This window comes from Symphalangus syndactylus, chromosome 2 (genome assembly GCF_028878055.3).
Source record: "Symphalangus syndactylus isolate Jambi chromosome 2, NHGRI_mSymSyn1-v2.1_pri, whole genome shotgun sequence".
Classification (NCBI taxonomy): domain Eukaryota; kingdom Metazoa; phylum Chordata; class Mammalia; order Primates; family Hylobatidae; genus Symphalangus; species Symphalangus syndactylus.
This window is the reverse complement of record NC_072424.2, coordinates 22,599,881-22,625,654: the sequence shown is the minus strand read 5'-3', so window position 1 is coordinate 22,625,654 and position 25,774 is coordinate 22,599,881. Positions and strand designations below refer to the sequence as shown.

At 37.9% G+C, this 25,774-nt stretch overlaps 1 protein-coding gene across 4 annotated transcripts in view; it reads left to right on the top strand.

Moving 5' to 3' along the window:
• Positions 1–25,774, top strand: part of ATRNL1 (attractin like 1) — an 861,353-nt gene that overhangs the window by 741,996 nt on the left and 93,583 nt on the right. For all 4 annotated transcript variants that reach the window (XM_055248210.2, XM_055248235.2, XM_055248225.2 and 1 more), the window contains one exon: positions 17,457–17,571. In XM_055248210.2, coding sequence (XP_055104185.1) covers positions 17,457–17,571 — 115 coding nt within the window. The remainder of the gene's footprint in view (positions 1–17,456; positions 17,572–25,774) is intronic.

The window sequence follows — 25,774 nt, the reverse complement described above, 5'->3', positions numbered from 1 at the left end:
CATACATTCTCTTGTATTCTGCTCCCTACCCTGTCCCACATTCTTCATAGATTTTTCCATGTTTTCTGGAAAAAAAAAATCAGGAAAAGCAGTTTCCTAAGATAAATATTCCCACCTGCCCTTGTTCTTCCAGAAACACAGATGGGCTGGTTGGTTCGTTGGTATTTCCCGGTTTGCTTCCCTTTTCCCTAAGTGCATCACTGACTCTTTGCTCCCAGGAGAGAATGAGCGTGTGAAAGCCAGAGAGGCCTGTTCAGGCCCCTCTCCCCTCCTAGCACCTCCCGGCCTCCTTCCTTTTATGTGTTTCCCTTTAATCTCTCAATCTTACATCTTTCATATTTGCAAGAGTGTACAGAACTATTTGAGGAGAGAGAACTGGAGATCTAGAACTGTTTTTTAACAGATTTTATTTGTCATAGTTCCTTAATAAAGAGAAATGAGCATCTCATAGATGAGTGCATATGGATGAGCATGATACAGCCCAGAGCCCACCTGAGCTCATGAGAAAATCCCCCCAGTGAAAAGCACGCCGGGGAGAGGGTGGAGCAGAGCGTGGAAAGGAAACCAATTGGAAAGGTGTTCCCTGTATTACCAAGAGCCCAGGAGTCAGTGTTTAGATGTTCACTTCTTGCACTGGCTTACATGACATAGCTACTTTGTGTCCTCAAGCGAGTCTCTTAACTCTCAGAACCTTAGTTTTGTCATTTGTAAAGTTTGGGTAGTAAAGGCTGCTCTCACCACCTCACATAGTAGCTGCAAGAGTCAAGTGAGTCTTTTTTTTTTTCAAATGAGATTTTTAAAAAGCTTTGTGAATTGTTAGGTGCTTTAAAAAAGTCAACAGAGAGTGTTATAACTGAAAGAGATACTTTAAAATTGCTATAGCTACCTGCTATTAACTAAAGGCATTAAGAAATTTGAAAACCAACACCAAGAAAAAGAGTATGATTAAATTCTCCGACAAATAGTAATTTCATCTTATTCAAATAGTCTTCTTCTGAAGTGATCTCAGAAAATTTGGAGCTATTTACAGAGATTAATATGTCCTAACTTCCCTTTTATGAGGTAAATAAAGGGGGAAAAAGCTAAGGTCATAGAAAATTTGAGGGTTAGTGGTTGCCAGAATTGACAAAATTAATTTATATTTCTGCTTTGAAACCTGTTTAGTTTCTGTAGAAAGGGGAACTTTTCAAATTAAAACTGTAGTCTGGGTCAGAAAGCTATCAAATAGCCAAGGTAAAATAGGGAGGAATCCAGGATTTTCCCACCATTCCCTCGTGCTGTTGACTCCTGCCTTGTGGGCCTCGTCTTGGTCAGGAGCTGCCACTCACCTTTTCTCACCTGCAGAGCCTCCACCAACCTAAGTGGGAAGATTGGCTTCTGTTACCAAGAAGCAGAGCATAATGCTAAGGGAAGGATAGAAAACGCTTTCTGTTGTGTTTCTTCTATACTTGCTCATCATTTGACATTGTTTTTGCTCTCACTTCATTCCTTCAAATCTCGTAGACTTTCTGGATTCTGAGTCTCAGACCTTGAACTACAACGTATGCATCTGTCTGTCTCCTCTGGTTTCTCATTACTTCTAGATGCTAGTATGGGAAGTGGGGAAGAATTAGGCATTGGAATTATGATAAGTCTGAGTCCAAGTCTCGACTCTTCCACTTTCCTTGCACAGGAAAAGGAAACGCTAGGTATTCAAAAATGGCCACTATTATTATGTATGTCACTTCTAAACCCACAACGGATTTATCCATTCTCTAACCCTTTACTTTTGCTGTCCTTGCTTGCTTGCTTGCTTCAAAGTCACCCCTTCTTGATCCTGCATCTCTGTCTCAACCTTTTATCTGATACTCACACCTGAATCCCCTGCCCCAGTTCTGACAAGATCATGAATTAGAGTTTCATTGTAGAAAGATCTATGGTGAAGAGATGCAGTGAAGTATCAAGGTAATTCCCTTCTAAATGGAAAATGACCATCACAGGTATTTTTATGTCCCAGTATTTCTTTTTAGTGAGATTTTTAAAAATTCCTTCAGGACATGTAAGAGGAGAAAAAAAAAGAAATTCAAATAGCAAACTAAGAATGTATGGTGTTCATTTGTAATAAGCAGGAAAGTTAAATATATATATATATATATATTTTTTTTTTTTTGAGACGGAGTCTCGCTCTGTCGCCCAGGCTGGAGTGCAGTGGCGCAATCTCGGCTCACTGCAAGCTCCGCCTCCCGGGTTCACGCCATTCTCCTGCCTCAGCCTCTCCGAGTAGCTGGGACTGCAGGCGCCCGCCACCACGCCCGGCTAATTTTTTTTTGTATTTTTAGTAGAGACGGGATTTCACCGTGGTCTCGATCTCCTGACCTCGTGATCCGCCCGCCTCGGCCTCCCAAAGTACTGGGATTACAAGCGTGAGCCACCGCGCCCGGCCGAAAGTTAAATATATTTTTAAGGAGATAAAGGAGCTAAATCATAACATAGCTGCCATTCATTGAATGCCTACTCTGTGCAATACAATATACCAGGTGCTTTAAATAAGTTATTGAGTTTACTCGTTGCAAAAACCCTATGAGTAATTAGCACTATTATTATTCTCTTTCATAGGTGAAGAAATTTGGGCCTAGAAAGATTAGTCTAGTTACCTGAAGTCACGTGATCTGTATGTAGTAGAGCCAAGATTCAAACTTGATTTTACTTTTCACGGCATAGTGTGCTGAATGTAGAACCTGCCGGCAAAAGTTTCCTCAAAGTCTGTGTCACACCAGGGCCACATATAAGCTCCTGGGCTATTCTATCATAAATCAGAAGATACAGGCTAAGTTATAAGAATAAGTTATTATTACAGTAAAAGTGTATGCTATGTTAAACAGACCATTAAAATAAAAAAATTAAATAATAATTACTGACATTTATTGAACACTTGCCCTATGCCAGGCAGTACTCTAAATGCTTTGTAAGTATCAATTTAGTTTATCCTTACAACAATCCAGTGAAGTACATATTATAATTATTGCCATTTTACAGATGAGGAAATTGAGCACAGAGAGTTAAGAAATATGCCCAAGTAAGTGGCAGTTAAGAATTAATTCTAGGGCGGGCGTGGTGGCTCACGTTTGTAATCCCAGCACTTTGGGAGGCCGAGGCGGGCGGATCACGAGATCAGGAGATCGAGACCACGGTGAAACCCCATCTCTCCTGAAAATACAAAAAAATTAGCCGGGCGTGGTGGCGGGCGCCTGTAGTCCCAGCTACTTGGAGAGGCTGAGGCAGGAGGATGGCATGAACTCAGGAGGTGGAGCTTGCAGTGAGCCGAGATCGCGCCACTGCACTCCAGCCTGGGCGACAGAGCGAGACTCCGTCTCAAAAAAAAAAAAAAAAAAAAAAAAAAAAGAATTAATTCTAGGTGATAATGTACCAGAGACCACATGTTTACCCTCTATCCAATACAAACTGCCTAGTTAATTTAATCCTTGTTCTAATTCTTTTGAATTCCAGTATAAAGCACATTATCTTGTAAAGCTTTAGTTTAAAGGTCTGCCACATAACCAACAGGGCCTGCTCTTCACCATATGTGTTCATAATCTGGATAATTCCCTGATGGGGATCCTTTGGAGCAAACATTTCTTATGGAATGATTTTCCATGACTGTGCTATGCTCAACTGCCAGAGCACTTCACTGCTATACCTCAATGGAATGCCAGCGACTGACTGCCTTTGTATCTACAGTTAATTTGGTGGCTACCGCTATGCTCTCAGGAGCCGGTTGTCTATCATATCCCTGCATTCCCCACACCTTTAGTCCACTCCAAGAACTTGCTCCTGACAGTAGGCCTGTGAGTCTGAGGTTGTATACTCTTATTCTACTGGCATCCCATTAGAAACTACTTTCTGCGGCTCCAATATTCCTTCGTTATTTTGTCACTTGGGATTTCAATAAGATATTTTAAAGCTTCCTGTCCTTTGAGCCATATTATTTTAGATTCTCTAGTGGTAGGATTATACCTGTAATTTTTTCTGAACTTTTTGAAACCCACTTTCCTAAGTTTAGTATATATGTCTCAATCCATAAGGCTCAACAACTCTTCTTTTCTGATTCAATCGCCTACTTCTCCCTTGCCTCTCAGACGCTTCCACTTTGTTTTCAAAGTTTGCCTGTCTCTAGGCAAACCCCTATATTTTATTGGAATGTTCCCTTTACCATTTTGCTCTGGTTAGGTGATATGATCAGTTTCTACTTGTTTTGAATAGAATGAGGTTGCCAAGAGACAGGCAGCTGTTGTCGGATTTGGAATCTGTCTTAGCAAAGCATCTTCCTTGTTTGTTCTCCAATGGGACGTCTACATGTAGAACCACCGTGTTGTCACATCATACCTTCCCCTAGTACCTTCCACCATGTGTTAATCTTCAAGATAATGAATTCTCCTCTGCTGTGTATTTTCTTGCCTTAGTGTGATAGGGACCAATATTTATCTTAAAAGGATTGATGTAAATGTTCCACCCAAAGGTTTAGTTTGCTTTGTTGCAGTAGTTTTTACAACTAATATGACATGTTCATGTTCTGAGTTCAGAAACCTTTTAATCTTGCTAATACTTGGAACATGTATTAGTACTTAGCACAGTGTCCAGCAACTGCTTTTTAGTTCACCTTCCACTTCTCAAGGGAGTGCTCAGTAAATAGTACATGCTCAATTAATAATAGTTGACATTATTATTATTATTAGAGAAAAGACATATAAAGTTGCAGTTTTCCAAGAGAGAATATGACTTAGCAGGCAAACAGAGGATATTGGCGTCTTCTCTGCCATCCCTTTTGACACCTTACAGAACCTTGGTGAGATTAATTAATTACTCATCTTCCACTGCCCCTGAATGCAAAATAAGGGTGACCTTATTTCAGAGGAAAGGTGACCCCTTCCTCTGAAAGCTTCATGACTTAACAAAAAGTAAGATACATTGAATCATTTGAATGCCAACTGTGAAGAATAAAATATTGAGTAATGCTTACTCAGTTCTGTAGACTATTGACCTAGCCGTGGAGTTAGCACCAAGATCATAATTTCTGCCCTTTTTTGAAGATAAAAATCACCATCAGAATTGCCAGCCAAGGTAGGAAAATTGAAGAGGAAGGTTACAGTCCTGAAGAGCAAGCACTCATGTGGGAGAATTAGGAAGGGCAATAATATAGCAGCCTCAGAAGCCTGGTGAGGAACAAAAGTATAAATGCCCAATAACCTTATCTATACCATAACATATAAAATTGGGCCTTGGCCCAGTCACTCTTAGCTAATAAAGAAATTTCTCTTTAGAACTGTGAATATTAATGTAGGACTGGGATGTGCTGCCTGCATCCCCACTTCGAGAGGAAATGAGCCTCTCATTTTCACAGCTCTGAGCCAAGTCCTTCTCCAGAAATCACCATCTGCTGACAGAAGCTGCCTCTCACAATGGTCATGCCCCCTCCCTGAGGACAGCCTCCATCCATGGATAGGTTCAAAGGCTTAGCCTCCTGTCTCAATGTGATACAACTCTAAAGGACCACCCACTCAGGCAGAGGCTGCCGCACTACAGGTGAACTTCTCTCTCTGCCACGCTCTGCTCTGTCACCCCACACCGATGTTGTTCCTGTGGCTACTTCCCAATGAACCTTCTGCACACACATCTCAGAATCTCAGAATCTATTTCCTGGGGAATCCAACGTATAACATATACTACATTTTCATTCTAAGGAGCAATTACAACTATTTTCAATTTTAAGAACATCATCAATCGTACAATGATCACAAAATTCCCATAACTAAGTGAATCACCCCATTGACCTTTGTGTGGGCTGCATTTGCCATGCTATGTGATATGTAGCTAATTTCTCAAGTGAAAGTGACTTGAATGGTCCCCAAATAGGGGAAATATTCTGAGGTATTGAGACTGGCCAGTTACCGTATTATACTTATGATCGTTTCCAAAACAAAAGAAAAAGATGGCAAGCAATCAATACTCCTTGGCCATTCTGTCGAAGGTTGGTTTGTGACTAGGGAGACTGTATTAGCTCCTGAAGGCTAAATTACCACAAACTTGGTGGCTTAAAAAAACAGTCTGGGGTCCAGAAGTCTGGAATGAAGGTGTTGGCAGAGTTGATTCCTCTGAGACCCTGAGGGAGAGTGTTTTTCCGTGCCCCTCCCCTCGCTTCTGGCGTTGCCTGCAAATCTTGGTGCTCCTTGGCTTGTAGATGCATCACTGCAGTCTCTGCCTCTGTCTTCACATGGTGAACTCTTCGATGACTCTCCCGTGTGGCATCTCCTTGTATCAAAAGTAGGCCAGGCCTACCCTAATGGAGTATGACCTCTCACCTAATCTTAACTAATAACATTGGCAAAGGCCCTATTTCCAAAAGAGGTCACATTCTGAGGTTCTGGATGAACATGAACTTTCAGGAGGTGCTATTCAACCCTCTGCAGAGAACAACTGAGGAAACAACCAAGATCTGCTTCCCAGTTGATACCTGTATTTGTGCTGTGGATCTTTTAATTAACTGCTCTCCTTTTAAAAGAAAACACAGTGAGCCAGATGTGTGCAGTGGGCGCCACCCAATGACAGAAGGCTCCTTGAAGGCTTAATCAATTAGATAATTAGTAGGACCAACAGGGAATTGGTAAAGCAGCACAACTAAAACCAGGGAAAGGATCATTACACAGACTCTGACCATTAATTTTTAGTCATACTGAAAAAAGGAGCTTTGGGGAAAAGACAGATTTGAAGAGATATTTTATTCACTCCCGTATACTTCATTTTCTAAAGCAACATGATGTGGTAGTTGAGTTCACACAATCAAATATTGGATAATTTGGGGAAAAGACCTAAAGGAATGCTACACAAATATATTTAGTTTGGCCACCCAAGGACTCCACATATCTCAGGTCATGCGCAGGGGTAGCAAGTCCTGTCTTGTGAGTTCCAGACAACCTAGAAATAACTTTGATTCCTGCAGGAAGACCCCAGAGACCTGCAAAAAGCATCCTCTGTCTACTACCATCTTTTCTCTCATTTTTCCCTCTTATCCGACTTGATTATAAAATTAGGAAATTTAAATTTAGGTAATAATGAGGAAACAGCTAGCGAGCAAAGAGGCTTCCCAAGCCACACACAGACGCACCAGAACACCCTTAGGAGGCATTTCTAAGCATATCCATCCATAAAATATTTTTCTGTTTGCTGTATGAGCAGAAAGGTTTGCGTAGAATATATCGCTTGTAATGGCTTCTGCCTCTGAGCTTTCTAACGCGAGCATTGATCAATTATCATCTTCTCCACAATAGACTAATGTTTGAACTTGGAACTCAGTTCTAGACCAGACACTAGAATACTGGTGCCATACTTTCGGACCAAGCCGGAAAGAATGACATCACCCAGGAGAGAAAGATAAGAAAAGATCTTGATGTGTAAGCCTCCTTTATTTACCTGCCATCAATCACCAAGCAAAGTGGAAGGATGGGAAAGGGAACTATTAACATTGACCCATATAAAATTGCTGATATTCAATTGGTTTTGACTTTTAAAAGTTGCATTTGCAAGTGATTCTACCTAATATAAAATTGTATTTAAACAACTACTTTTTGCCAGGCACTATGTTTAGTGCCTTATTCTTATATTATTCTTTATAATCCTCAATGTAAACTTGCAGGATTGGCATTATAATCTCCATTTTCTGTATGGAAAAGCTGTGGCACACAAAAGTTCAATAATTTATTCCAAATCCCATAATATTTGAACCCACACTCACTTCATGTCCAGTAAAGTCATTTGGGTCTGCTGAAGTATTTCTAGACTATATAGTAAGATTATTTCCAAACTCTATTGTCAAAATTCCTGCAATTACAAAGGCAACTCCATCTACAAACTTCAAGGGACATAGGAGGATGGTTACAGACTGTCAAGAGGATGTCTATGGTACGTGGAATTGGTAATGTAGAAATTAGGCAGTACTTTGAATGTTACTGACAGTTCACAGCACACTGACAGCAACAGGGAAGAAGATATTGCGGAAAATAAGACAACCTCTTGAGAAGGTCATTTCAGTATTTGTATCACTGATGGGGTTTACAGAAAAGCAATCACTTTATCCACTGGCAGCTGCATAAGTTTTAGGTTGCATTTATGTAAAGAAACAAATAAGTAACAAGCAAGCTGGCATTGGTGGTTTCTGGGACTGGGGAAGAGGAGAGAAAAGGAACCCCTAGAGCTATAGCTGTAACATACTTATTCATTTACACATTTGCAACTCTATGTGTCTTTAGAATTCTGTGAAAGCTGATGTTCATAATGTTGATCATGGAACATCGAGACAATATTAAATTATGTTTAATATAGACTTGTTGAGAAGCAGAGAGAAGGATATTTTTTTTTAAGCAATTTCGCAGTATTTTTTTTAATACCCTAAAACGGCACAGTTTTAGCTCTTGTAGAGTTAATGTTCGGCTTCCTGGGAAAACTCTGTAATCCAGAATGACTTATTCTCTGAGAAATCCAGATAGTTTCATACATGCTTTTGTACCAAGTCATATTAAACTCTTTCATTCATAGTTTTGTCCATGCTTTTGTACTTATAGTAGGTTGCAACTGGTATAATAATTACAGTAGAAAGTCGTTTATTATGTGGATCTATTAACATCTGATTCCTTATTAAGAATATTGCCAAATCTGCACTTTTATTCTTTCTGCTGACAGTTAGTTTTCACAGTGCTTCTTGATTTACTTTTATGATTGAAGTTTCAGGAATAAATGTTTTAATTTAATATTCCCTCAGTATAACAGATTTGACTAATAGTTTAATAAAGGGACACTACAAGTTTCTAATAGGGAGAGGTTTGCTTGTGTTTGCGAGGGATGATGCGCACCACGTCTTGATGAAGGCTGCCCATGACCCACTGTGTGCTGCACGTGTCCAGTTCCTGAGCATCTCAGCACAACATTTTAAGCAGGTAGTGAGAATCCCAGTCGTGGCCAGGAAGGATGTGAAGGGCTAACGGGGGACCTGGATATTTTGGAGGGCCTCAGTCTTCCTATCTTGCCTCTTCTCATCCCTCTTCACAGAATATTTCCTAGGCTGTATCCCCAATGAACTTCTATCGATTTGCAATACAACCCATATGTCTTTGCACCTCTGTGTACATGCCCTTACTTCTGCCAGAAATCCTCGTTCATCATTCTCCTGGTGAACTCCTAGTCATCTTCTGCAAGGTAAAGTCCTTCTCCAGAACTTCACATACCCTCTCCTGCCTGCCTCCCTCCGTTACTACCCCCAGGACTCTGTGCATCACTCTTCCAGTGCATTCAGCTCTAAATTAGTCAGAGTTGCATTTAGCTTAAAAGGATGCTTCACCAGAGTGGGTACTGTGCCTATGTAGCACTCTACCACCAGTAATTAGCACGTTTACCTTTTAAAAAGAATTGATCTATCAGCTATATTCTTATGGTGGCCTTCTACATTAATGAATGACATAATGTGTTTTAGAATGGACTAGCCTGGGAAGTAATACCAAGATCTTGATTTTTCTAACTTTCCCGCTAGTTTACATCTATCTATTCTAGATTGAGATTTTGTTTATAACTTTGAGATTTACCTTGTGCACAATTTGGAAAAGGGAAAACAAATATCCATTTATTCATAAAATATTTCTTAAATGCCTCAGTCTTAGGTGCCAGGGAAAGTCTATTCTCTGCAGCATATAATGCTTACAGTCAGGTCAGATTCCTTGATAAAAGCAGGGAACAAAAATGGGAAGAACAGGCAGGCTTTCAGGGGCGGTGTTGATGTGGTAAGTGTGGGAAGTTTGGCACTGGGATTAGATTTTTCCTACCCTGAAAACCATCAATAAAAATCTCTCCTCAAGGCTGAATTTCTTAATTAATTCATTTCAAGCCATTAACAGAGATTTTAAAAATATGGTCTGTGTCCTCAGATATCTTTCTTTTGAGTTGAGCATATTCTTCATATGGAATGAACAGCAATTCCAAAGCAAAGTGAAAACTGGACAGAATGGTGTAATAATCACTGACTTACTCAGTACTTACTGTGTGCTATACTTCATGTATATGTATTACTCCTTTAATCATTATAATAACACTATTACTAAGGTATTTTTAGCTCCATTTTACAGATGAAGAACTTGAGGCACAGGGAGGTTAAGTGCTTTAACCAAACTCATGCTTAGATGAGAGCATGGCCTTGAACCCAGGCAGTTGGGTGCTAAAGGTTGTTCTCATAACCACCACGTTACACTTCCTCTCAATGGTTAAAAAGGAAAAATTATTTACTCAGAAGTATTGAAAGAGAGTAGAGCAAAGAGGTCCTGGAGTGGCCTAGCATGACCTGGCATAGCTTCTTGCAGGTAGAGAGATTTAAGCCAATATGGCAGGAATGGTAGATGTTGGCAAGAAGTCTACGTGAATGGAGGGGCCTGAAAAAAAACCCTAAGTCTGGGCATGAGCAAGATGGGAAGTGACTGATTTGGCAGGCACAGTTGTCTCTCACACTTAACAGTACCTTTCAAGGCCAGAAAGAATGTTCTTAATTTTGAAATTCATACATCAAGTATAGTGGTTAAGTTGCTTTTTGCACTGAGCTGTGGAGAAAAGTACAGGTTGTTACAAACCTAATTAAGATAATTATTTAATAGAAATCTATTTTAAAGTTTTGAAAAATGCTAACAGGAATCAACTTTTAAGGATAATCTATTCAGAGTCACCTCCTAATAACATTCATGTTATTAACCAACTCAGGGCAAAGCATGATTATATAATAGCTCAAGAAGAGGTAGTGTTGTCTCATTTTACTTTCTGGGACTTAAACACCTAGGGAAAAATAGGTGATAAAACTGAAGCTGTCACAATCCAGCCTCTTTACTCCCGAAGTCAGTGCCACACAATTAAAGTAACTACAAAACTCAGTTAATCTAGATAGTATACTATAAAGATAATCCTTAAATATGGGTATATATGAGTGTGTGTGTTTGTGTACATGTGTGTGTTTAGTTAGAAATTTTGAACACCGATTGAACATGGAGGCATTTCAGCAAGGAGAGATATTTGGTAGGCTATGAAAATGAAGTTTACGGTTGGAATACCTTCAGAACCTCAAGTGCAGCGTCCTGATTCCATGAAGATTATGTTTTATTCCTTTACCTATTCCCACGTGTAATACTTTCTTCTCTTTGAATTGGCTTCTAATGCAATTTAACCCTGTTTTTGAGTGTCCACTAGCTTAATTTCTTTTATTAATATGAATTCTTCTCCTTCCTACTGAGTAAACCCAGCTAATGTGTTTTTTTCTCCTTTATCATTTCATGCAAACAAAAAGTAAATAAGGAAAGAATATGATTTTCGCTTTCATTTTTTTCCCCAAGCCTAAACAATGGAATCAGAGAATCTGTTTTTGAAATCTGGAATCTTAGTATTTGCTGATCCTATGGAATCAGCACGCTTGATTAGCTGCAAGCCAAGTCATCAGGCTCACTTAATACAATACTCAGTAAATTAATTCAGTTTTACTAATGTGACTAAAAACTAAATTTCATATCAATATAAACACTTATTAAGCTGCAAATACCAGGTCGTGCAAGCTGTTGAAAAACACTCATTTTTATTTATAGATGAATTCTGATAAGAATAGCATTAAAAGTATTTTAGTAGGGAAATGTTAGAGTGATTAATGTGTAGTTGTTTGCATTTTTAATATTTCACTCATATATCAGATTAGTATTTGTGCATACTGTCAGAATTTATTCTGTTCTTGTCAAAATACTTATTACTGCTGACAGGTATAACATATTCACATTAATCCTTAATTCCTTGATTCAGTTTTCTAATTGCTTTTTTGGCATGTGATGGTGGCCATTTAGTCTTATGTGATGTATTCATCATATGGTATAAAAATGTTCTTTAAAAATTAGATGTGCCATTTAGAGTAACTGAGCAGGAAGAAAAAAATACTAAGGATTGGAAATTTTAAATTTCACCATACTTAGACAAACTATTAGACATTGGTATATCACAGATTCTGGAGGTTGTCCATAAATCGTAGTCACAGAATGTTAAAGAGGAAAGGGACCTTAAATATCATCCAACCTACCTGTTCATTTTCCAGTTGGGGAAACTGACTTAGTAACAAGTCCAGGATCACACAGCTAGACAGTGGGAGAGCAGGTCTGAGGACTCATATGTTCTGATCACTAGTCAGAAATGGGGTAGGTATCTGCATATAATTGTTATAACTGGTATTCTAAATTGATTTTTACTATTAATAGTCAGGCTGAGAGAATGAGAGACTCCTTAGCTTCTTAAGCTATATGTTTTATTAATATTGTGTAGTGGCTGAAAACCTAGATTCTAGAATCAGAGTTCCAATCCTGGATCTGCCCCTCACTAGCTGTCTTACCCTGAGAATACCATCTGACCTCTCTGAATTTCAATTACTTCATCTGTAGGAAATGGAAAATAGCAGTATCCTGCTAATAGGATTGCTGTTTAGATTACATACAATAATGCACGTGAAAAGCTTAGCATAGCACTTGGCATCTAGTAAGTGCCCAGTAAATGTTATATATTATTATTATTAGTGTTTTATTATCCCTTTAATATCCACAATTTGGAGAGAAACTTGGTCATGCCTTATTGCTTATTTCACCATGTGACCTCTGTGACAACTTCATTTATTCATTCATTAACTCTTTCACTTACCATGTGCAATGCACTCTAGTAGTTTCTATAGGTAAGACAAGAATCTAACATAATATCTGCCTTGTGGAAGCAGGGCTATTCAACATGTACATCAATAAGTATAATAAAACATTGGGAGACATAGGTCCCAAAAAGGCGGCACAAGCACCGTGCTTGGACATTTCAAAGAGAGGAAGTGAGCATAGGGGATATAGGGATGAAAAAGAAACCAGACCTGTTCTCAAGGAGCTTGATCCAGTGGGAAATAGACATTTACCCAGCTGTTATTCAAAGTAGAAAATAAAGAGGATCACAAAAGGTAAAGTTAAAGAACTAAAGAGGGAGAAACTAAATATCTCAGGTCAGAGAAGGCTTTATAGATGAAGTGACATTTGAGTTGGCTTTGAGGGACGCATAAGATCAGGAACGTTGGAGACCTGTGGGAAGGATGCCTTAGACAGTAGGAAGATTAAGAGTGAAGAAGGCACAGATGATTCTGAAAACCCTGGGAACAGTTGTTGAACAGTTATTAATAGCACTTAATTTGACTAAAAAATAGAGCTTGTGCAGAATAAAGGATGTGATTAGATGAGTATGTAGGGAATGTCATTTTGGACTCAAGCCTCTTTTGACCCAAGACATGTTCTGTTGGTCAGCACACGTTTTAAGAGTTAACGTCTTTAAAGAACTTTCTAGTTAGTACCCACTACTTTTTATTGTCTTACTCTACAGGATAAGTCAGTCTTCCTACGTATTACAGGCAATATAGCATAAAGTTAAGCATACAAGCTCAGAAAATAGACTGCATTGGTCCAAATTCCTGGTTATGCCACCTATTAGGTCTACAACTTTATTTATGTCACTTGAACTCTTAGACCTTCAGTTTCATCCTCTGTAAAATGGAAACAGTCAATGTCTCATCGGGTAGGTATTGACACCAGGCATATAGTAAGTGCTTAATAAATGTTAGCTATTATTACTGTGTTACCCACGTGTGCCTTGAAGCGACTTATTTTATAAGTTCTACTTTGGAACTACTGAAAAAGTTTTTGAGAAAGGATGTAACATCTTTTTAATATTGAGTCCTTGAATGTTCTACTAAACCCCACTTAAATTGTAATGACTAGTCCAAGGACATCAGATAATTCTGTTAAGCCCTCAGCTGCTGGAATATGATTTCTAGTGATGGATCTCAGTGTGATTTACAGAAGTGAATAGGGCCAGTGGAAGAAGAAACAAGTAGCCAGTACCCATTGATGTTTTCCAAACGTGCAGTGATTCACGTAGCAGCAGTTTCCCAGGATTGATCCTGAGCTCAAATGAACGCCTCATTTTCAGAACAAATTATTAGGAGTTTTAAGAACTATAATCTTGAAAATCTTAATGATTCTAGAAGCTTATCTGGTAACATTTTTTTCTGTTTGTAATAGCTGAAAAATGGAAAGCATTTAATATAGAATTTTTGCCCCTAAAACAGCAACTTGAAAATAAGAGTACAACGGTTTTTAAGACACTAGAGTGAACAAAAGCAGTCGTTTTAAAGTGCTGTGGGCTTCATACACAAGGACTGCTAATTACATAACTGTCAGTGATGTTTTCTGGCAGAGCCTCACACCAGCTTCTTGCAGTACAACGAATATGAAAATGCCTAGAAGTAAATCACAGTTGCTGAGTGCTGTGGGCAAACAAACCCAGGCCTTATCTCTTTGAAAGGCAGCAATGGAAAATACATGATAAATTGCACAGCTCAGTGAACATGTTATGTCATTGTGAAATGATTTTGATTCATGGTTATGTAGTTATCAGGAAACAACTGACAAACCTCAGGGTATCAGAAACATTATTTGTGGGGTTTTGCTATCTTCTGTTGTAAAATTCAAGTGCTATTAAGTGATTTGTTTGGGGTTTTTTTGTATATAAAATTCTGTATTAAAAGTGATATTTGCCATATACTCTTTGGAAATAATATTTTAAATTATGTGAATTTCTTCCAGAAGTATCAAAGAGCTGTGCTAGTAACTAATATTTTAAACAGAATGAATAATTCATATTTTTGCTAATATCCTTTTATGAAAATTATTTTACCTAAAATAGACTAAGTTGTAAGTCAATTTGATTTTTTAAATAGAATTATAATCTCCTTTTATATAGCTTATGAATATACAGAAATTTCTGAATGTTTTCTATACAATAGCAGTAGAACTAAGAATGAGAGAGTAATTTTTTAAAGGAAGATTTTATAGAAGTAGCTTTTATGCAGGCATAATTTCCTTTCCACATTTGAGACATTCTACTCTACTGTCCTTATTTGTTGCTAAGTCTCTGAAGTTTAAAGTGTTAATTAGGCCATATTCCACCTGAAGGTTAGTTATTTTTTATTAATTTTTTTCTCCATTGATGCTGTTGATGTTTAAACACCAGTATTTGATGTTTTTAAATATTTTCTGCTTGTGTTAAAAGCGGCAGAAAGATAGCCTGGCAAAAAGATCAAATTGATGTACTACTGAATCATTTGTTGTTTTTCTCAATCTCCTAAACCAAGACCCACTGTGTCTCAGCTTTTTTATATAAACATATAATTCTACTGTTCTAATTTTTGCAGTTGAGTTTTTTTTTTTAACATGCCTTTGGATATGCTGAATAGTATCAGTTAATACATTGACAGTTTAAAAAGAAAAAACAAAGAAAAGCTTGCCTGTTGGTAGAAATGATTGATTGTTCCTTAGGTATGGTTTTCCAATATATCACTATCATTTAAACCTTGAGTTTATTTTATGTTCTGTTAGTATATTTTAATCAATTGACCTTTACATAGTGTTTGCATTTATTAAATTAAAATAACTTTTAGTAGCCTGTAAATATGATTTGAAACATTTCATAGTATTTTTCTTTTGGCTTTGGAATAAGACAAACCTATTCTCTAAATATTTACATCATTGGAGAATATCTATGTACTTATGCTGATTTTGACTTAACATTTTCAAAAATAAGTCTGTTAAATTAAATGTAAGCTTTAAAGTGTAAAACCATAGATCATGTAACTTGATACAAGTATTGCAACATGGCTTACAGCATTTCCTTGGAACATTTTTATGCCCTTTGCTTCCACCACCATGGCCACTTTCACCTTTATATTGAATACTCCCAAAATGTATCTATATGAGGATAATTTTAAAACATGAGATTTATATTGCTATAAAGGAGAAATCCTTTATAACCACATAAAACCGTTGTCACCAGAAATTTCAGTTTAGGTTTTACATGAAAGCAGACATATTTTATCTTTAATGCCTCATTAAACTTTCTAGAAACGGCAGTATTCTAGAATATTCTAGGTGAATGACTGCATATGTCTGTATTTCTTCCGAAAAGTTTAAATATCATCAGTGAACAAAACCTGAACAAATCATTTTTTCTAATAATTAAAGCCGTGGTACTTACTCTTCTATTTAATTTTGCCTTTCCTCAGAAATGTTGCTTTGATATATCAACCATGTCTCTTCTATAGCTCTTTAAATGATGGCCAAAACTAACATTCCTAGGCTAAACCGATAGCCTTACTATTCCAAAGATCACATTGTGTTTAATCCCAAATTTCATATGTGGATTTGTGTACACATGTGTGTACTTGTGCATATGTGTATGTGTACATGTGTGGAGGTGCATGTTTGCATATGCACACATGTGATAAGCCTGCATTGTGTGATTAAGAATGTGAACTCAGGAGGCAGCCTGCCTGAGCTTAAATGCTAGCCCAACTACTGCTTCCTAGCTATATGAATCCGAGCAAGCTTTTTTTAACCTCTTGCTTCAGTGTTCTCATGTTACAGAGTTGTTGTGGGTTTAAATAAGTCAATATATGCAATGCACTTTGAACACCTAACCCATAGAAACAACTTAATAAAATACTAGCTATTACTATTATTATTATTATATATTTATTTACTCTGTGTTATTTCTAAAGTTATTTATACAAGTGCATTGGTGGGTGATTAGTAAGTAGGTATTTCACTAAAGCAATATTAAAGATACACCAACCTGATCTCACTTTTACATATGGATTCTTAGAGTCAAAGACATAGAAACAGAGAATAGAACAATATTCACCAGGGACAGGGAGGGGGAGGATATGAGGAGATGTAGGTCAAAGGGTACACACTTGCACTTACGTAGGATGAATAAGTCTGTAGATCTAATGTGAGCAGGAGGACTGTAGTTAATACTGTTGTACTGTATACTGAAAATTTGCTAAGAGAGTGTATTTTAGGTGCTCTTTCCACAAAAAAATAGGTAACTGTATCAGGTGATGAATATGTTACTTCGATTGACTGTAGTAATTATTTCACTATGTATATGCATATGTATATCAAAACATCATGTTGTACACTCTATAGACGGTAAAAATAAGAAAATTAAGATATGCCAACAGAATATTTTGAATTGTGATCACTTAATTAGATAAACTACGCTATGTTGTACATCATTGGTGAGAGGAAACAATTGGGAAAAAGGAACAAAAGTTGCATAACTTTGTGGCTCACAAGCTGCTCGTCAAATATAGTGAAATTTGTTGATTTATTCAAATGTAGGCCAAGTGCACATCTATAGTGTGCAAGGAGCTAGTGTTAAAATAACACATGGTGTGTCCTGAACAACTAAGAATGTACAGCACAGCTACCTAAAGGATCGATAAGGTGAAAATTAAAGTAGCAATGCTATGTCAATTATGCAAACTTAAAGTGGGTTTTCTTTTTCAGGGGGCACCCAAGCCAATTGCCATCGAACCATGTGCTGGGAACAGAGCTGCTGTTCTGACTGTGTTTCTTTGTCTACCACGAGGATCATCAGGTGCCCCTCCCCCTGGGCAGTCAGGTATGATAAATGAGGAGCCTTCAGCAGTTAAGCAAAACTTGTAGACCGAACAGAAGAAATAAACAATACCACTAAATAGCACAGTAAGGATCCTTACAAGGTTCTAATTTAGAGCATGGTAAAATTTTATGAGAATACAAACTTTTACCCAACTATCTAGATATCTGCATTGTTATAAAGGTAGATTTCCCAGTGTTTCTCTGAAAAACACATGTTGAATATCTGTTTATTTGTGTATTATATACACATGTATGTATGTTAACACATACATCCCCATTAATTGCTGGAATTACAGTGAGAAATCTCATTAGCAAGGCTACCATATTCTAGGCCCATCCAGCCAGCTTGCTTTCTTCCAGTATGTGCAGCATGTTGGAAACCAAATTATAAATATGATTAGAAATTTGCTTTGTGAATATGGAACCAAACTAGGGAACATGTATGTTTGGAACGTTGAGTGGCATCAAAGGATGATAGCTTCATGCAACCATCTCAGTAGGTTTAAGATATGCCCTTGCTTTCAGCACCAGCTGGAGTTCATGGACCAGGGCAACCCTCTGTCTTAGATGGGCACAGCCAGCCTTTGTTCTGATTCTCCTTTTCCTGTAGGAAAAGCATGTTTTTGATTTGAGGATGATGATACCTGTCCTCTTAGAGGTCTGCTCATTGCGGTGGTGGTGTCCACATTCTAAGCATGCTCAATGTTGAATATAAATCATACTTAAATTACAGACCACACTTTTTTCTCTCTTTTTGCATATACTATTCCATCTTTATAATTTTGAATTTTTCTGTCTCCTGATTATTTTATCTGTCCAACCGCTACTGGAATGAATGCTTTTTGAGGGCAAGGGTGATTTCAAATCTGTTTTTCTCTTCAATTCCCCTTAAGCATAAAATAAAATGCCAGCAATCTGGCAAGTTCTCAATAACAGTAACTGGTGACGAACTGGCCTCCTTGCTTATTTTATCTTTTCTTACTTCCCTACTTGGCTTTGAATTTGCTCCTCACTTTCTTGACTTGTGTCCAACCAGGCACAAAAAATGGAAAATGTACTACTTTATGCCTTGTAAACGTTAGGTATTCATGCAACAGAATTTTTCCCATATATGGGAGCAGAGCGTTTCCATCACCTTCAGATTCATCATTCATGGTACCTGATGATATTGCAGGAATTTCTATCCAGAGTTCATTTATGGATGTTTATTCAAAGAAATAAACATTTTCTGCACCTTTTCATACATTGAGTGAATGTCTTGTTCTTTTCCTTTCAGCACCTCCAAGGTAAATGGGATGCAATAAGTAAAATAGTTTGGCACTGCTCAGATAAGATGGATAATTATAGGTACTTGCACAGCTAATGGAAGTATTGTTTTAAAACTGGGATGATTTCCAAAACAAACACTTCACTAATGAAAACAAGTCTGTGTGATATACACCAAGGTTTTTCTCGATCCTTCACGAGATGGGCAGACTGAAAGCAACTGCCAATTCTCTGTCCCTTTAACCTTTGAAGTCCTTTTTGACTGATATGAAAGAGACAAGTAGCAGTGTGAACCATTACCTCAGCTGTGTTTTCTAACAACTGCATTATGATTACTAATGGTAATGTTATCTTAGATACGCATAGTCCTTTACTCTTTCTAAAATGTTCTTCTATTTTTCACATGTGATCTTCATGACACGGCTGTGAGATAGGTATTATAAAACTAACATTATAAATGAGAGGAGTGAGATGTAGAAAGCACTGTGTATCTACACTCAAGGAATAATTGGGAAGAGGGGATACTAGAGTATAGAGCAAAAGAATAAAAAATACTTACTGCTAGCATTCCAGGTAATTGTTCCTGATGATTTGTAGCAGAGAGCCTCTCTAAAATCAATAGCCCATGTCTTTACAAAAGCAAGCATTTGGATGAATACTGAAAATGTCTACAGAGTTGATAGAGCTAGACAAAAGATTGAAATAGCTTACCATACTTTTTACAGAGCCTGATGATTAAACTATGATGAGTATCTGTGTACATAATTCAGGATGAGCTTGTTCTTTGTTTTCTAAAAACAATCTAGTAGATTTTTCAAGCTCTTAGAGGAGTAAGACAGTGGTTCTACTCTTTAAATTGCAGCATTATCTGTTATCTACATCAATTTGGAAGATGGGTAAGATGGGTAGATGGACTGATATGTCATAAAGCAAGTAAAGTAAAATGTTAATGGTAGGATCTAGGTGCTAGGAATACTGGTATTCATTATAAAATTCTTTTAACTTTGATATATGTTTAAATATTTAATAATGAAATGTTGGGAAACAATAAAATAAAATGTCTTCACTTCACTGCAAGAAAAAAGGCAGTATCTGTAGAGAAAAATTTTTCCAATATCATCATCTAGTTTTTCCCTGAACAAGGCAAATACTGACACCAATATATGAACTAAATGACTATTTTTTTCACTGCTCATCCAAATATTTAGTTGTATGCATAGCCAATTAAAACAACACATTTGAGAGGAAATATATTCCAATGATTATTTGGGAACCATATTGGCTCTTGGGAACCAAATGCTGACACTGATTATCTCATTGCTGAAGTTTGGTTTATTCTGTGTCTTCACAGAAAGTCCTTATGTATGCCTGTGCTTATCCCAGTGCCCTACACATAGAAATCAGTTAATAAATTATTTTGATAGTGATGATGACAATGATAGGAGACTTGGGAAATGTGACCTTTAGCAACCACTTGAATCTATTAGCTTCAGTTAATTTCAGTAAAATGAGCAACAGAGTTCAAATTCATTTACCCTTTCCCAGATTCCTCTCCTAGAAGCCCTATGTTCTCTTGAGCCTCCTCCACTATTTGTGCAGGGTGACAGGTTGGGGGAATTGAGGAGGAGGTAGAGGTGGAGCTTCGTTGGCAGACTCCTGACCCCACCCTCACTGTGTGAAGGACAGGGTGCCAGGGGTCTTCTCTTGGCTGTTGGGCTATTTATTTCTCCAAATGTTAGTGTATCTGTTCAGTTATTAAATTAGCATTCATTATTAAGAGTCTTCTTATAGATTAAAAGTCTTATAGTACTTTGCATAATCTCAAATTTTTTGTCAGGCTCCTTGTTTGAAATGTAGCTTACTAAATTTTTTTTAATCAGGCTCTTTTGAAATGTAACTTACCAAATGTCAGTGTCATGTGTACTCTCCTTTGGCATGAATAAGAGCATTTAAGAAGGATGAGCTTGAGGATCTGCAAAGGCAGAAGCATCCTATGAGCATGGTGGATTTCTCTCACACAGTGAATTTCAACCCTGAAAATGAGTGACAGAAATGCACAGGAGCTAGTTTGGCCATCTCTTTTCAGGAACAACTAGTGATTTTTTTTTTAATTTAAAAAATAGCATTATCTTTGGACTTGATTTTCTTTCCACCAGCAACTGCTTCAGCAATATGTGGCAAGTAATGCTTAGACACGGCCATTTTAGTTTCTTTCTGAAATGTGTGAACTCCCTTCCTTATGGATCTTGTCTTAACCAGAGGTCAAAAGAAAAACTGTGCCGACTCATCCCTTAGATTACCCATGCACTAATCTCTTTTTAATATAATAAATTTAGGTGCTTGGGAGAAAGTCTCCCTTTAGGGGGCTTAAAAAGTAAGGCAAAAGATATTAAGTCGGCTTTTTGGCATTCCTAGAGCTGGGCTAATTAGGTTTCCTGCTCCCCCGCCCAGTAAACCTGCTGCTTCATTTCTGTATTTTCTGTGAGCAGCCACTGCCATCCGTGCCAGACTCTTTGGTTAAGGTGGGATTTATGCTGTTGTTTATGCATATGTTCACTATGCAGCCACTTTGTCTTCTGACCTCAAACTGGTTGAAAGATTGACATCTCCATGAAAACAGGACACATTAAGTAACTCTCCTGCATGACACTAAACAACCAAGCATGTCTCCAGTCACCCCGGACAGCATGGTCCCCAAGCATTTCAGAGGCACATTAAGATGAAATGTGGACAGAGTAAATAGAGCTCTTCAGATGCATAAATTGAAAATGATAATGATTGCTGTCACTTTGTGATGGAAGATTATGGATTTCATAGTTTATGGATTCTTCCTAATGAGAAGCAGATTAACTTTTCTCACTGGATCAAAAATCCCAATGGCCCAAATATCCACTGCTGAAAAGAAGCTATGTGCTACAACTGGAAGTAGAATTTTGCCATGATCCTGCCTCATATATGATTGACTATACCATTACCAAAAGAATACTGCTAGAAAGTCTAAGGTTTTGAAATTCTGAAGCTTTCTATGTTAGCCTTAGAAGTTTGGGCAGAGTGATTAGATTATTTTGAATAATCTAGAAATATTACATAATATTTAAAATGATAGTTTACCCACAGTGCCATGGATGTCTTTCTTGTTTATAATGATAACAATAAGAGAACTTTGGTTTAATTTAATGAAAAGAGGAAAGGGAAAGAGAACTAGGCATTACATTAAGCGCTTTGTGTATTCATTGGTGTAACCCTCTTAATGATTCTGTGGAGATGATTATCCCACTTTTACTATTTAGAAAACCAAAACTCCAGAGAGATTAAATGACTTTCCCAGGGTAAACACAGCTAGTGAGTGAGTGAGCCAGAATTCAAACCCAGGGCCACTGGCTCCTCAGCCTGTGTGACTCTCCCTCATCACTGTGCTCCTGTGGATAAAGATACTGGGGCATAGCCCTTATTCCTAAAAAAGCTTTAAATTCAGAGTCAAGGAGGAAGGACCTAGAGGGTCTCTGCTAAGCAGTGGGCTTATGGTAATAAGGGCAATTTTATCTTTGCCGGTGACTTCAGAAATTTGGTAAAATGCAAATCTGTGCATGCCATGGCGCATCTGCTCATGAAACTATGACTTGGTGTATGTAACAGGAAGAAGCTTGTGAACTCATAGGAAAAGAAATTAAACTTGTATGTCTGAGCTCTGGACTTGGAATCACAAGCCCTAAGATCTAGACCTAGCTCTGCCACTAACTAGCAGTGCAACCATGGGCAAGTCTTTTAGTCTCTGGGTCTTCTGTTTTCCCATGTAAAAAATGATGGGGTCGGGTTAAATTCCTAGGATGCGTTTCACTCTAACCCCATTGCACAGTTTAATACTACAAATTATGCTAAGTCATGCCAGTTTGGGGTAGGGAGAGCAAATAACTTGCTTCTGAGTGGTACCTTAATTTATCTTTTCAGCTGCTCAGAGCCATTGGGAAACTTTATTTTCGTATGTAGCGATTATTAGTGACTAAAAATAATTAGCATTGCTCCTTACATTTAAAAAAATCTTAAAATTGTATTAATGAAATCTTCCTAGCATGTTTGAAAGGTGTAGATGGTTTATAGTGCCCCTATTTTAGAAGTGAGTAAAAGGAATCTAATACTACCAGTGAGAGGTACGTTTCCCATAATCTCAGAGATGGATTGGAAATGGACTCCGGATCTGCTGGCTCACAGTGTAGTACTTTCTCCTCTGAAGACAGTTTTTTAAAGCAAATTTCCAGTTTCTAGCAGCCTCTGAAATTTCTATCCCTTCACACTTTTTCTTTTATAATTCTGCCACCATATCTTCACACTGTAGAAACACATCTGTTGATATAATCTTAGCACTTTCTTTGTTAGAGGTGGCTAGAATAAGAAATAGAACTACTGAATTATATCAAAACTTCATTATAAAAATCTGGCATGTTAGTTACCCTTTAACCTCAAATACAAATATTGTTTATAGCCAGTGTATGTGTCTTCACAAAGAAGAAAGAAAAAGTGGCATTCATGGTAAAATAAACTAGAAAATTAGGCAGAGAGCTCAGGAAACAACAGAGATAAGAACAAATATCTGAGATTCTTGTTAATAAATATGACTCTGTGTCAAAAAATATCTGATATTAAAAGACTTTAAAATCAACAGAAGGAAATATTTTACCTTGTATCCAAAATACAGTTATTGTGAATCCCCACTTGCTACCCTTACTCATTCAAGAAATGTGTAAAAGTATCTATTATATGACAGCACTGGATATACTATAGTGAACCAAACAGAGTTCCTGCCCTCATCGAGGTTACAGCCTATGCAGAGATAAACATTCAACAAATAATCATGCAAATAAACTCATACTTACAAGTTGTGTTAAAGTGCTATGAACAAAGAATAGAGAGGTGAAATAAAACAGATGTACAATTGCTAAGTTTAATATTTGTCTACAGCAGTAATCGAGTGATAAACATAGTCATTAAAATGCCCTTTCCTCAATTCTCGCATCTCTGTAGTGTTTGCCTGTTGATTATTCCCCACTTCACCTCCCCACCTTCTGGAAACTTTCCCCTCCTCTGCTGTTTTGTGCCTTGACCCATCACAGGTACCCACTTAGAATTCACTTAGTGGCAATGGCTGTAGAGCACCTCCTTTCTGTGCATCCTCAGCTTCGTCTGCCCCTTGCGTACAGGCATTCCCCTAGGTCTGATCCTTAGCCAGCTTCTTTTACCTCTCCACTCACTTAGGGAAAACTTCTCTGCAGCTAACTGTCAATCCTGTGGGTCTTCAGCCAAAACCTCTCACCTGCTGAGCAGCAGCATCTCAACCTGGATTTCCTCCCGTTCAGATATAAAGTCAGCCTTCCTTCCCCCTTTCTTCTGTCACTTCCCACCATTCCCCAGACCAGCTCTTCTCCCCTGACTTGTCTGTTTTTGTGAAGTCTGTTTTGGAATGGCTGAAGTTTGAAACCTTCAAATTAGCCTGTCTTTTCTCTCTTTCTGCCCTTTTACATCTCAGTAATCATGAAGCTCCATAGATTTTATCCCTGGAGCAGACAGAGAAGACATCTTATTTTTTCCATTCTTATTCCCTCCATGCTTTGTTCTGGGAGTGGTTGCTTCTCACCTGGGTTGCTCCCAAAGGAAGGCACAGCTCTCATCATATCACTTCCTCATACCTTTGCAGACTTTTCATTGCCTGTTGAAATAGGTCCAGACGTTTACTCTGGAATGAAAGGTCCTCTCTGACTTCTCCTCAACTTCCTTTCCAGGTTTAGCACCTCAGAGTCCTAAGCCTACCTGCACAGCACCACTGGCTACGTGGGGGTCCTTGGACAATTATTTTAAACTCTCAGACCTTTAGTTTCTACATCTATAACATGAGAACAATGACTAGATAAAGTATCTTTGTGATTGCTGCTAGGCCTATCATTCCATACATATTTTTCTTATGATTCTCTGAGTGTAGGCATGGTCTGTCATACTGTTGTTTCTTGTACCTGAAATCCCCTCTGTTAGCTGCTCATTTTCAAAGCCTGGTTCAAATGCTATTTCCTCTTCTTTGAGACCTTTTCAGTCCCCTCCATACAAATGTGACCTCACCGTCTTGAAATCCCACGCCTTCTAACATATATCCATGCCTTCTAACATATATCCAAGTCGCTGTGTTCTTTTCTTTTTTCCCAGTAGTAAGCTCTCTGAAGGCAGTGGCTATATCTTATTTTATCTTTGAATCCCTAGCTGCTAACAAGTTTCTGGTACTTAATAGTTGCTTGATAAATATTTAATTGATGAATAAAATTATCTTTAAATTTTGGAGACTCTTCACCAAAAAAGATATACAAAAGATGTATACTCCACAAATGTATACTTTATGATGTAAAATTTCACTTCAAGCCCATAACCTCGATACACTGGATTTTGTGTTTTTATAATTCATGTAGGGTGGATCAAGCTACATATCTCAGGGATTGAAATCAAGCCCAAAACTGTACTTTCAATGGAATACATCTATGAAAACTAACTTGTTTGGCTTTAAGGTTCAATGGACATGAGAATATTAGTGAAAGATGACACAAAACAATAAAGCAATTTATATTTCCAATGTAGCGTGTCTGAAACCTATCATAGAGATCTTCTGTTTTCATGATTTGAACACTGATTTATTCCTTGGATAGTAATTTTTTTTTTTTTTTTTTTTTTTTTTTGAGACGGAGTCTCGCTCTGTCACCCAGGCTGGAGTGCAGTGGCGCGATCTCGGCTCACTGCAAGCTCCGCCTCCTGGGTTCACGCCATTCTCCTGCCTCAGCCTCTCCAAGTAGCTGGGACTACAGGCGCCCGCCACCACGCCCGGCTAATTTTTTGTATTTTTTTAGTAGAGACGGGGTTTCACCGTGGTCTCGATCTCCTGACCTCGTGATCCGCCCGCCTCGGCC